Genomic DNA, 10,982 nt, shown 5'->3' with positions numbered 1-10,982 from the left:
TTGTCAGATTTACCCCTAAGTGTTCTATTTTCATATTTCTTGATGCTATTGTAAATAGTATTATTTTTTAAAATTTCAATTTCTGATTATTTATTGCTAATATATAGAATACAACTGATTTTTGTATATTGATCTTGTATCCTACAATCTTGCAAAACTCATTAACAATTCTAGTAGCTTTTTTGTAGATTCATGGGAGTTTCTATTATCATGTATATGAATAAAGACAGTTTTATTTCGTCCTTTCCAATTAGATGCCTTTTCTTTCTTTTTCTTTCCTTATTGCACTGGCTAGAACTCTAATATAATGTTGAATGCAAGTGGCCAAAGCAGACATCCTTGTCTTTTCCTGATCTTAGAGGGAAAGCAGTCTTTTATTATGAAATATGCTGTTGGCTGTATTTCATAGATGCCTTTTATTAGGATGAGGACGTCCCCTTCCATTCCTAGTTTGTTGCAAGTTTTTTAAAAATCAGAAATGAATGTTGGATTGTGTCAAATGCTAGAACATCTCTCCAAGATAGAAGACACCTCCCATTTCCAACTAAGAAAAAGGAACTAGGCTTGGTGGATTTTCCTGCATCTACTGACACGGTTTTTCTTTCTTTCTGTTATTAATAATATAGTGAATTACACTGATTTTAAAATGAATGTTCTGGCAAGTCATTTCATGTCTTGTAGCCTCGTGGATTTTTCTATAAAACGGGGCAGTAATACTCCGATCATATTTGTGAGGCTAGAATGCATTGGCATATGAAACACAGCTGGCCCAAAAACCTGGCACATAGCAGGCACTCAACATAGGGTTCACATTTTACAGACAGGATTACGGGTTTCTATCTTCACATGTATCTTCCCCACGGCTTCTCCCCCTGCTCCAGGCAGGGACTCAATTCTTCTCTGCCTTCCAGTGCCTAGTAGTGCCTCCTGACACAAACTGGTAGGCACTCGATAAAAACCTGAATAAAAGTATGAAGGAACGGGTTCCCCGCCGCCGCCTGCCCCGCCCACGCCGCAGCATCCCGCAGCGCCAGACGCGGGACACAGCCCAGGTCGCCACGCCCGGCTCCGCAGCTGCAGCAGTGCGGGGCGGCCTTGTCCCACGCCTGACCAATCGGAGCCCACCCTCCCGGGGCCCGCCCTATCCCGAAAGTCGACCTTCGGCCTCGGCCTCGGAAGTTGACCAATCGACTGCAGAGCCCTGCTGCTAGCCCCGCCCCCAGGTTGAAACTGCCGCGTCGGAACGCGCAGTAACGCTCGCCCGGGCGTCGCGGCCCCGCCCCGCGTCCGGCCAATCAGAACGGGCGGCGGCGGGGGCTGTGCGGCCTGGGGGCTTCGGGGCGGTGAGTGCGGGAGCGGCGGGGCCTGCCGGGGAGGAGGTGCTGGGCGGGGACCCCGCGTGCGCCCCCGCGGAGGGCTCGGGCTTGGGCTCGCGGCGGCAAGAAGAAGAGGCCGAGTCTCCCCCGGGGGTCCCGTCTCGGCGTCCCCCTCTGCTCGTCGCTTTCGCTGCCCCAGGGCCTCTGTCGATCGCCGCCTTCCCGTTCCCGTCGCAGCCTTGCGCAGTCCAGAGCGCGGCCGGAGCCGGCGGAGGGTCGTGCAGGCCGAGCCCTGTAACCTCGAGCGAAAACGGAGACCCTGGGACTACAGAGGTGTGGCTCAGAGTCGCTAGACCAGTTCAGGGTGGCGGCCGGCACGCAGGCCCCGCGGGTCAGGCTGTTGGTCCCTCTTGTCTGCAGCTCCTTGCGCCCCCGCCTTATGAAGGCATGTGGGGGGCAGGTGCCAGTGTAGACGCTTCTCTCCGCTCCAGTCCCCGCAGCCGGCTCTGAGAATCCCTGGGTGCGGGGGGGGGGGGGGGGCGTGCCAAGGGCTGGGGGGAGGAGGAGGAGCTTCCCCAGGCCCCTCCCCACACTGCCCAGGAAAGGCTGTCACCATGGACCCTGGAGCCAGATTTTGCTTCAGATGTTGGCTTTGCCACTTACTAGCTGGGTGACTTGGGGCAAGTTGCTTAACCTCTCTGAACTTTGGTTTCTTTATGTGTCAAAAGAAAGGAAGGAGGAAGGGAGGGCAGGAAAGAAGGGTTAATCCCTTTGGAAGCTTGATTTGTGTTGGATTCACAAGCCATAAAGCTTTACATTTGCATACTGCACTAATTGTTTCCTGCAAATTAAACTAGTCTAATTTCATGGCTAAGGTTATTAAGGGGGAATTAGTCTCTTGGCAGATAAGGAAACACACTTTAGCCATTTTAGAATATTAGACGTTTATTGAATGTTCACTGTGTCCCAGGCACTGTACTAAGAGTTAACTTGCATTACATTGTTTAATCCTAACAACAACTTTTTGAGGCACATACTGTTAGCATCTGTCTGGCAGATGAGGAAACTGAGGCATAAAGAGGTTACTTGCCTGAGTCTACACAGTTAAAGAGTATCGGATACAGTCTTGGCACGGTGGCTCACACCTGTAATCCTAGCACTTTGGGAGGCTGAGGCAGGAGGATCACGTGAGGCCAGGAGCCCAAGACCAGCCTGAGCAAGAGTGAGACTCCATCTCTACAAAAAAATAGCCTAGTATGGTGGTACTAGTAGCTGAAGTCCCAGCTACTGTGGAGGCTGAGGCAGGAGGATCACTTGACCCCAGGAGTTTGAGGTTGCAGTAAGCTATAGTGGCACCACTGCGCTCCAGCCTGGGTGACAGAGCAGGACTCTGTCTAAAAAAGAAAAAAATGAATATCTGAATGGGGGCTTGAACCCAGGCCTTTGGCACCCCAGGATACCCTTCTGAGTCCTTTGTCACACCATCTTGGCTTCAGGTAGAAGCACTGGGCCTGGAGCCCAGCCCTGAGGACATCTGGCAGCCCAGGGGCCAGTGACACCTGCCGTCGGAAGCTGGACCATCTCCAGGATGGTGGAGACTGAGGACCTGCTGCAGCTGCGGCTGCTCAACCTGGAGCTCCTGAGGCGGCTGTGGGTGGGGCAGGATGCCGTGCAACAGTCGGTGGCCAGGGCAGCCTTAGAGGTGGGTGCCCTCCTCGGGAACCCCCAGGGGAGGAGGAAGGGCTGTCTAACCTCAGGTCAGCATCTAGGCCTCCAGGGTGATCTTGCCCAAGGTGCCTATTTTACTGGTGATGGGAACACCGAGGCCTGGTGAGGAAAGGGACTGTTCTGGGACACTGCTGCCAGAGCAGGATGAGGACCTAGGCCTTGGTGCCTGGCATGTGGGTAGGTGGGCTCCAGTGGGCCGCTCCGTCGGTGATCTTGTCCCTCTTCTCCAGTCCAGCCAGGACTCCAGCAGCAGCTATGACTCAGAGAGGTCATTGTCTCAAGAGACCTCCTCAACCTCCTCACGAGCCTCCTACCCACAGGACAAGGGCCACGTGTGGGGCCCACCAGATGCCCACAGAAGTGACCCCTCTGATGAGGCCAGCTCGAGGACGGCATCTCTCCTGTCTGCCAAGTGCCAGCCCCAGGAGTCCCTGGGCCAGCTGAGATCCAACTCAGCACCCTGGATGGCCACCTCAGACTTGGGGAACCCGGAGCTTTCTGCAGGGCTGGGTGATCCGGGGCCCCAGGAGGAACAGGCCCTGAGGTCCATCTTGGCTCAACGACGCAAGCTGTCCAGGGTAACATGGGAGAGTGGGACATCCATAGATGGGAGCTTCCTTGAGTCTCAGTTTTCCAATCTGGCAAATGTGCTCATGGGCAGCCTCCTTGCAGGGTGAGAGGCTTCTGGGCGATACTGTGAGTTGCATCTAGCGCAGCCTTAGTGCTTGATCAGTGGTGGCCTTTAGTTTCTCAGACAGCACTTTGAGGAGACGGTGACTTGTCCCATTATTCAGATGAGAAGAGTGAGACTCAGGGGCCAGACTTGTGCGAAGTCATATAAAAGTGGGGCCAAACTTTTACCCTTTAGCTCTTGAGCCCTTGGTGGAGCCCCAGGGCCCAAGTCAGATGTAAGTTTAGGTGCAGTCTCTTTCTTTCCCTTGAGGTGTGGCCTCCTCTGGGCCAGGCCTGTGGCTTAGCACCTCCCCCTCTGTGGCTCCCCCCACCCAGCCCAGAGTGACCTTCTCCGAGGAGTCTGCAGTGCCTGAGAGGAGCTGGCGCCTCAGGCCGTACCTGGGCTACGACTGGATCGCGGGTAAGGCCGGGTGCTGCGCGTGCCTTGCCTGGTGTGGGAGGTGGAGGCCTGGGCTCCTCTGTACACCTGCCTGAGCCTCCCGATGTGCGCTGCTGTTTCTCTGACCGTGCCACCCTCCTCGGCGACTGCCTTCTGAGCCACGTCTGTTCTCTCTGCCTTGGACACAGAGCCAGGCACACAAACGGTGTGTCTGTTGCATGAATGAATGAGTCAGGGCTGCCGTATTTTTATGCATTTGTTACCTGCCAGGCCCCGGCCAGCTCTGTCCTTGGACCAGCTCTTTTCATTGTACTGCCCGCCCCTCCCCCGCAGCAACCTCAGTTGTTCCTGGCTGGTCGTGTGTGTGTGTGTGTGTGTGTGTGTGTGTGTGTGTGTGTGTGTGTGTTAAAATATACATGTAACAAAATTTACCATTTTAGTCATTTTAAGTGTACACTTCAGTGGCATTAAGTACATGCATATTGTTGTGCAACCATCACCTCCATCTGTCTCCAGAACTTTTACATCTTCCCAAACTGCAACTGTGTCTCCATCACAGGGTTACTCCCATCCCCCTCCCCCCCAGCCCCTGACAGCCACCATTCTACTTTCTGTCTCCATGAATTTAACTCCTCCAGGTACTTCATATTAGTGGAATTATTTCGTGACTGGCTTATTTCACATAGCATAATGTCGTCACGGTTGCAGCATGTGTCAGAATTCCCTTCCTTTTTAAAGCTGAATAATATTCCATTGTATGGATAGACCACATTTTGTTTATCTGTGTATGCGCTGATGGACATGGGTGTTTTCCTCTCTTGGCTGTTGGGAACAGCGCTGCTGTGAACATGGGGGGGCACCACCCATTTCTGACACATCACCCTGAATGACTTTTTTTTTTTTTTTTTTGAGACAGAGTCTTACTCTGTTGCCCAGGCTAGAGTGCTGTGGCGTCAGCCTAGCTCACAGCAACCTCGAACTCCTGGGCTCGAGCGATCCTCCTGCCTCAGCCTCCCGGGTAGCTGGGACTACAGGCATGTGCCACCATGCCCGGCTAATTTTTTCTATATATTTTTAGTTGTTCGGTTAATTTCTTTCTATTTTTTTTTTTTAGTAGAGATGTGGTTTCGCTCTTGCTCAGGCTGGTCTTGAACTCCTGACCTCAAGCGATCCTCCCACCTCAGCTTCCCGGAGTGCTAGGATTACAGGCATGAGCCACCGCGCCCAGCCCTGAATGACTTTTTAAGCATGGGAATCAGATCGTGTCACTCCTCTGGTCAAACTTCCCTAGGGGCTTTCCGTAGAATCCAGATTCCTTATCCAGACTTACGAGGTGTGGTCTGGCCTCTGCTGGCCCGGTGTGTGACCTCCTGTCATGTCTTTACTCTCGCTTGCTCCCGTGGACTGCTTCACTCCTCGCAGTGATCTCACTGGGTAGGCGCCCACCATCCATTCGCAGACGAGAAGGCTGCAGACTGCCAGGGGAAGAGCTGCGGCCTCCTACTCCTCAGCTGATGGAGCTTTTCTGCCTTCATCCCACGTTTGCTGCTAGTTACTGCCCGTTGTCTCTGCCTTATATATGTATATGTGTGTGAATTTATGTATATATGTATGTGTGTGTGAATGTATATATATGTGAGTATATGTATGAATGTGTGAGTGTATGAATGTATGAATGAATGTATGAGACAGGGTCTTGTTCCATCACCCAGGCTGGAGTACAGTGGTGTCATAATAGCTCCCTGCAGCCTTGAATGCCTGGGCTCAGGCAATCCTCCTGCCTCAGCCTCCTGAGTAGCTGAGACTACAGGCATGCGCCACTATGCCTGGCTAATTTTTTTATCTTTTGTAGAGGTGGGATCTCACTGTGTTGCCCAGGCTGGTCTCAAACTCCTGGCCTCAAGTGATCCTCTTGGCTCAGCCTTCCAAAGTGGTAGCATTACAGGCATGAGCCACCACACCCAGCCTTCTTTGCCCTTCTTGATAACAAAGTGATAACAAAGTTCCTCCTCAAAAGGGCTGTCTAGACTCATGCCTTCAGTTTCTCTCTGTCACTTAGCTCGGCATTCCCCAGCACTGCCCTGGCCTGGATCATCAAGGCACTAACACCCCAGCTCAGCCCTCAGGCCACACCTTCCTTGGCCCTGAGCAGGGAGGGACACAGCAGTGGCCCCCTCCTCCCTGAAACTTTCCCCTTGGCTTTGGGGTGCACGTGCCCCTGGTCCTCCCACCTCCTGGGCTGCTCCTTCCCAGGCTCTTCCTTGTTCTGACCTTGGACCCCCAGGCCCAGGCTGTCTTCTGAATCCTCCCTGTCTTCCCTCCTCCCTCTGTGATCCCCCCAGTGCTCTCCCTCTCCCCATTTTATCTCTCGCCCACACCTCTCCTCTGTATTCCAGACTTGTATGTCCAGCTGTCTTCTCCGCATCACCATTGTCTTATGTTAAACTCACATCCAAAATCAAGGTCCTGATTTCTACCCCGCTTGCTCTGCTCCTCCCTGAATGACAACTCCACAGACTGAATATGTCAGGCCTTAACCTTGGGATCGACCTTGATTGAGTTCTCCTCTCCTTTTCACATATTCCTCATCCTGTCCATTAGCATATCCTGTTGACCTTGCCTTTTACGTATTTCCAGAATTGGACGACAGATGCTCCTTGACTTATGGTGGGACTATGTCCTGATAAACCTATCATAAGTTGAAAATATCATAAGTTGAAAACACATTTAATACACCTAACCTGAACATCGTAGCTTAGTTGGGCCTACCTTAAAGGTGCTCAGAACACTTAGCTAGCCCTCAGTTGGGCAAAATCACCTAACACAAAGCCTATTTTATAATAAAGTGTTGAATGTCTCATGAAATTTATTGACGTTCTATTAAATGTGATTGCGTTCACACCATCGTAAGTTGGGACTGTTAGTACTTCTCTCACCCAGGGAGCCTGTGGTAGCCTCCCACACAGTGCCCCAGCTTCCGTTCACCTTGCAGCAGCCAGGGGAAGAATCCTGTGAGAATGCATGGCTGGTCTGATGGTGTCAATCCTCGTCCCCAAACTCTCTGCAGGCTTCCTAACCTCATCTCCTCTGCCCTTATGCCTCACTGCCTTCCAGCCATGTTCACCTCCTGCCTGTTCCCAAACGTATCAGCTGCACACCTGCCCCAGGGCCTTTGCACTTGCTCTTCCATCTGCCTGTGATGTCCTAACTTGGATGTCTGTGTGGTTCCATGAGGTCTCTGCTTGGTGTCACCTCCTCAAGGAGGCCTCACCAGGCATGATTGCCCTGCTACACTTGGTTCTGATCCTGCTCTCTTGTTTCCCAGCAAATGTCACCATTCAATATTGTATCACAGATTTCGTTGGTGACTAGTTCATCTGCTGCCACATTAGAATGTAAGCCTCACTAGGTGTGGTGGCTCACACCTGTAGTCCCAGCACTTGGGGAGACAGAGGCAGGAGGATTGCTTGAGGCCAGGAGTTTGAGACCAGCCTGGGCAATATAGCGAGACCCCTGTCTCTATAAAAGATAAAATAATTAGCCAGCAGTAGTTGTGTGTACCTGTAGTCCCAGCTACTTGGGAGGCTGAGGCAGGAGGATTGTTTGAGCCTAGGAGTTTGAGGTTACAGTGAGTTGTGATCACGCCACTGTACTCCAGCCTGGGTGACAGCATAAGACCTTGTCTGTTAGAAACAAAAAACAGTATGTAGCCGCATGGGGCTAGGGGCTTTGTCTAGTTCACCGTTCTTTCCCCTGCATATAAAATAGTGCCTGGCCTGTCGTAAAGGCTCTGTGAATATTTTCTCCATGGATGATTGGCTGTGCCTCGGGGTAGACAAACACTGAAACAAAACCAGTGTCACAGTGAGAGGAGGGTGCTCTCCTGGTCTGCATGAGGCACAGTGGGTGGTGAAGCAGGTGGCCCAGGGTGCCAGGGCTGAGCGTCCCCTAAGCCTTGGCCAGTGGCCACGCAGCAGCCCCCAGCCTACTTCCCATCAGCCCCCCGGTGCTTTGCCCACATCAGGGTCTCTGGACAACAGCTCTCCTGTCACCGGGCAGCCCGAGGCCTTCTTCTCGAAGCTGCAGGAGTTCCGGGAAGCCAACAAGGAGGAGTGTATTTGCAGCTACCCCGAGTGAGTGGGGACGGCTAAGAGTGGGTGGGGTGGCCGAGGGAGCCCATCGCCCCGGCCACTCACCTTCTTGCCCTCGCAGACCCCAGCGCCTGGGCCTGCCCAAGGGTGGCGGCATGGAGGAAGCCCACCAGTGTGAGTATGAGCACCCGGCCAGGCTGCTGAGTAGCCCAGCCTTGCGCCGCCCTGGCCCTGAGCCCCGTGCACGTCCTGCCCTGCCCCAGGGCAGTCCTGATTGAAGTGTGGGTGCCTCCCCAGGCACCGAGGTGTTGGGGTCCCTGGGAGGGAGGCCTGGAGTCTGGACAGGTTGGCCAGGCCCTGGTGGGTGGTAGGGGTGAGCTGAGGCCTCAGGATTGGGGGTCTAGGGGCTGCCCTGCATGATGCCACCACCACTAGCCCCCTGGGGGTGGACCCCAGGCTCTGGAGGAGAGGGGCTGGTGGGCCTGTGTGGTTGGGGGTGGCCAGGGACCTGGGGGTCTGGATTCCTCGGCTCAGGGGGACCTGCTGCTTCTCGTGGGCCTCGCAGGCGTGTACTGTTACCGGGTCAGCCGACGCCTGTTTCTCGTGCCTTTGGATCCTGGCACCCTGTGTCGTCTGTGCAGGACACCCCGGGACCAGCGGGGCCCTGAGACCCTGGCGGACCCGGTGGAGGTCAGGTGAGTGGCTAGAACGTCAGGACACCTGGGGGGCAGAGCCTGTGTCCTGCTGGTTTTGAGGTGGGGGGAGGTGGGCCTGGGGCTGGGACCCCCAGCAGCAGGGAGGCGTCTCAGTGGTCCCCTTCTGCACCCCCGAGCAGGGTGAGCCTCCCGCTGTCGATCCTGGACCCCCCGCACCGGTACCGCATCCACCGGCGTAAGAGCTTCGATGCCTCCGACACACTGGCCCTGCCCCAGGTGAGCAGCCGGGTGGGGCCGGGTGGGGCTGGGCTGTCCCCATGTGGATCCTGAGGCCTGGGGAGGGCTGCAGAGCTAGGCTGGGCTGTGGCGTGCAGGCCGGGCCTCTTCTGTCGTCACCCACAGGGGGCTTGTTCCCTGGGGCAGGAAGGAAGTCCCCCACCCTGTGGCTTCTAGGGCATGTCCACCTCCGCACTGCCATGACACGGATGGGCCCCGTTTGTCAAGCTCTCGTGTGCTGCAGGCACGGTCCTTGGGAGGGTCACCTCACGGAGCCCCGAGCAGCCAGGAAGCAGGCGCTGCTCATCCGCACTGTGCACGCAGGGCTGAGGCGGGGGCGGTGGGGGGCACGTGCCTTGGCGCCAGAGCTGGGATTTGAACCCAGGTCTTCACGCTGCCGTGTTGCCTCCCGTAGAGACGTCCTTTCCCGTGTCTGCAGGGTAGGGCGGGGCAGCGATGGCCGACACCCCACCCGAGCGCGGGGCAGCTGGGGTCGGGAATGGAGAAGGCAGCTGAGGTCTGTGAAGTGGGTGTCGCGGCGCCATCCTCGGGCTGTCAGGGTCAAGGTGGCGCAGTTCAGGAGAGTAATCTGTCGTGTGGGTGCTTAGGCAGAGCCCACACACAGGACGTCAACGTCACCATCCTGCCCTCCTGCCGTCTCAGCTCCCAGGGCCCTGAGTGTGGCTGGATCTGCAGAGAAGAAAGGGGAGGCCGGGGTGATCTAGTGGGCGGACACAGGCCCTGCCCTGGGGGAGCCTCCGCCCTGATGGGGACACGGCCCCACAGACTGACGGGGATGTGCCCAGCTGGGGAGCCCTGCTGCAGGCCAGGCACCTTCAACCCCTGCTCTCCACAGCACTGCCTGCTGGGCTGGGACATCCTCCCTCCGACATCCGAGAAACGCTCAGCGCCCAAGAGTCTGGACCTCCGGTCCTCTGTCTGCCCCGAGGCCCAGCACCGGAAGCTGTCAGCCACCAGCCCTTCCCACCTGGTACGGTTTAGGTCGTGTCCCAGCCTGGGGCACCCCTAGGAGGGGACACATACTTTGGTCAGGCCTGGGGACTGCAGAGCCCCCTGGGGGTAGGATTGGGGTGGGGAGTGCGAAGCCCGGGGGTGTCTCTGCAGGGGCCTGTCCCCAGCCCAGACCCAGGGTATCTGTCAGGCCTCCCCCACTCCTTCCACCTGCCCTGCTCTAGCCAGGAAGGTGGCCCTGACTGCAAGATCCAGGAGGGGGTGAGGCTGGAATGGGGGACAACCTGCCCCCCAGGTGGCCCCCCTGACACTTCCCCATCCTCCATCCAGGCTTTGCCAATGCGGGTCCCGCCCCCAACCCCGATCTGGTCAGAACCCCAGGTCCTCTGCCCCCATGCCCCACGGCAGAAGCCCTGAGGACTGACCACTTGGAGGGACAGCACTCCTGCCACCTCTAGCCTCTGCCGTCTGGCAGGGCCACCCACTACATGGAAGCTCCCACCTGGTCTCAGCTGGCTGTGGCTCGGGCCCTTCTCTCCTAGGTTGGGCAGGTGGGTGGCCCAGGCCTGTCTCCTGCCCAGGGTCCACACGGGGGGGGGGGGCTTCTGGGTGGAAGGTAAGGGGATCCTGTGGCAAGTCTGTAAATAAAGCTCAGGTCTGTGCAGTCCTGAGTGTCTGTCCTGCTGATGCCCTGCCCTCCCGTCCCTGAGGAGGGAGGACACCCTGACAGCCTGGCCTGGGCGGTGCTCACCGTCACCACGAGGGCAGCTCTTCCTGCCGCTCCCTGGCTCCGGGTAGGTGGCCTCCCACCAGAGGGTGGGGTGGGGGTCCCCAAAACAGGCTGGGGGAACGTCATCATTAAACAGCTGTC

At 56.2% G+C, this 10,982-nt stretch overlaps 1 protein-coding gene across 3 annotated transcripts; it reads left to right on the top strand.

The window, feature by feature from the left end:
- The first annotated feature begins 1,281 nt into the window (after positions 1-1,281).
- On the top strand, positions 1,282-10,775 carry LOC123634462 (migration and invasion inhibitory protein). 3 transcript variants are annotated; one of them, XM_045546102.1, is made up of 11 exons: positions 1,304-1,343; positions 1,554-1,649; positions 2,813-3,018; positions 3,275-3,622; positions 4,053-4,137; positions 8,141-8,249; positions 8,329-8,381; positions 8,773-8,902; positions 9,043-9,139; positions 9,996-10,130; positions 10,442-10,775. In XM_045546102.1, exons 3-11 carry the CDS (start codon positions 2,905-2,907, stop codon positions 10,526-10,528), a joined length of 1,158 nt encoding a protein of 385 aa, XP_045402058.1. In that variant the 5' UTR covers positions 1,304-1,343; positions 1,554-1,649; positions 2,813-2,904; the 3' UTR covers positions 10,529-10,775. The 3 variants fall into 3 exon arrangements, with proteins under 3 accessions (XP_045402059.1, XP_045402058.1, XP_045402057.1); XM_045546103.1 differs by lacking the exon at positions 1,554-1,649 and having other exon boundaries at positions 1,282-1,343; XM_045546101.1 differs by lacking the exon at positions 1,304-1,343 and having other exon boundaries at positions 1,364-1,649.
- The last annotated feature ends 207 nt before the right edge of the window (positions 10,776-10,982 follow it).

This window comes from Lemur catta, chromosome 3 (genome assembly GCF_020740605.2).
Source record: "Lemur catta isolate mLemCat1 chromosome 3, mLemCat1.pri, whole genome shotgun sequence".
Taxonomy (NCBI): domain Eukaryota; kingdom Metazoa; phylum Chordata; class Mammalia; order Primates; family Lemuridae; genus Lemur; species Lemur catta.
Note: the sequence above shows the minus strand (reverse complement) of the source record. Positions and strands in the feature narration are given on the sequence as shown.

Excerpts from the sequence above, each read along its gene's own strand:
- LOC123634462 (XM_045546103.1), top strand. The coding sequence starts at position 2,905 with ATGGTGGAGACTGAGGACCTGCTGCAGCTGCGGCTGCTCAACCTGGAG. Across the intron at positions 8,250-8,328 it reads TGTATTTGCAGCTACCCCGA|ACCCCAGCGCCTGGGCCTGC; the intron begins GTGAGTGGGGAC and ends TTGCCCTCGCAG. Across the intron at positions 9,140-9,995 it reads ACACACTGGCCCTGCCCCAG|CACTGCCTGCTGGGCTGGGA; the intron begins GTGAGCAGCCGG and ends TGCTCTCCACAG.